Source organism: Charadrius vociferus, unplaced genomic scaffold (assembly GCF_000708025.1).
Source record: "Charadrius vociferus isolate BGI_N301 unplaced genomic scaffold, ASM70802v2 scaffold455, whole genome shotgun sequence".
NCBI lineage: Eukaryota > Metazoa > Chordata > Aves > Charadriiformes > Charadriidae > Charadrius > Charadrius vociferus.
In genome coordinates, this window is record NW_009648550.1 from 22,176 (window position 1) to 22,471 (window position 296).

Below are 296 nucleotides of genomic sequence, written 5' to 3' on the forward strand. Positions count from 1 at the left end.
TACCGCCCCCCACCCCCCTGCCCAAGCGGTGCCATGCAGTGAGACAAGGCCGGGGATGCACTGCGCCGCTCCGCACTCACTGTAACCCATCAGCTCCCCGCCGGGCGCCTCGGCGACGATGAAGTACTCGGGCCAGTGTGCCAGGTACTGCAGGTAGAAGGGAATCCCGTACTGGCGGGGGGGCGCTGGGTTAAGGAACAACCTACCGCCGCAGGGCCGCCGCCCGCCCCTACGCCCCGCGCCTCCTCCCTCCCCGGCGGCGGGAAGGATACGGTCTCCGTCAACGGGCCCAGGTT

At 70.3% G+C, this 296-nt stretch overlaps 1 protein-coding gene across 1 annotated transcript in view; it reads right to left on the reverse strand.

The window, feature by feature from the left end:
• NAA20 (N(alpha)-acetyltransferase 20, NatB catalytic subunit) overlaps positions 1 to 296 on the reverse strand; it is a gene marked incomplete at its 5' end in the record, with an annotated part of 4,874 nt that extends 4,578 nt beyond the window's left edge. The window contains 2 exons of the mRNA XM_009886045.1: positions 81 to 171; positions 273 to 296. Coding sequence (XP_009884347.1) covers positions 81 to 171; positions 273 to 296 — 115 coding nt within the window. The remainder of the gene's footprint in view (positions 1 to 80; positions 172 to 272) is intronic.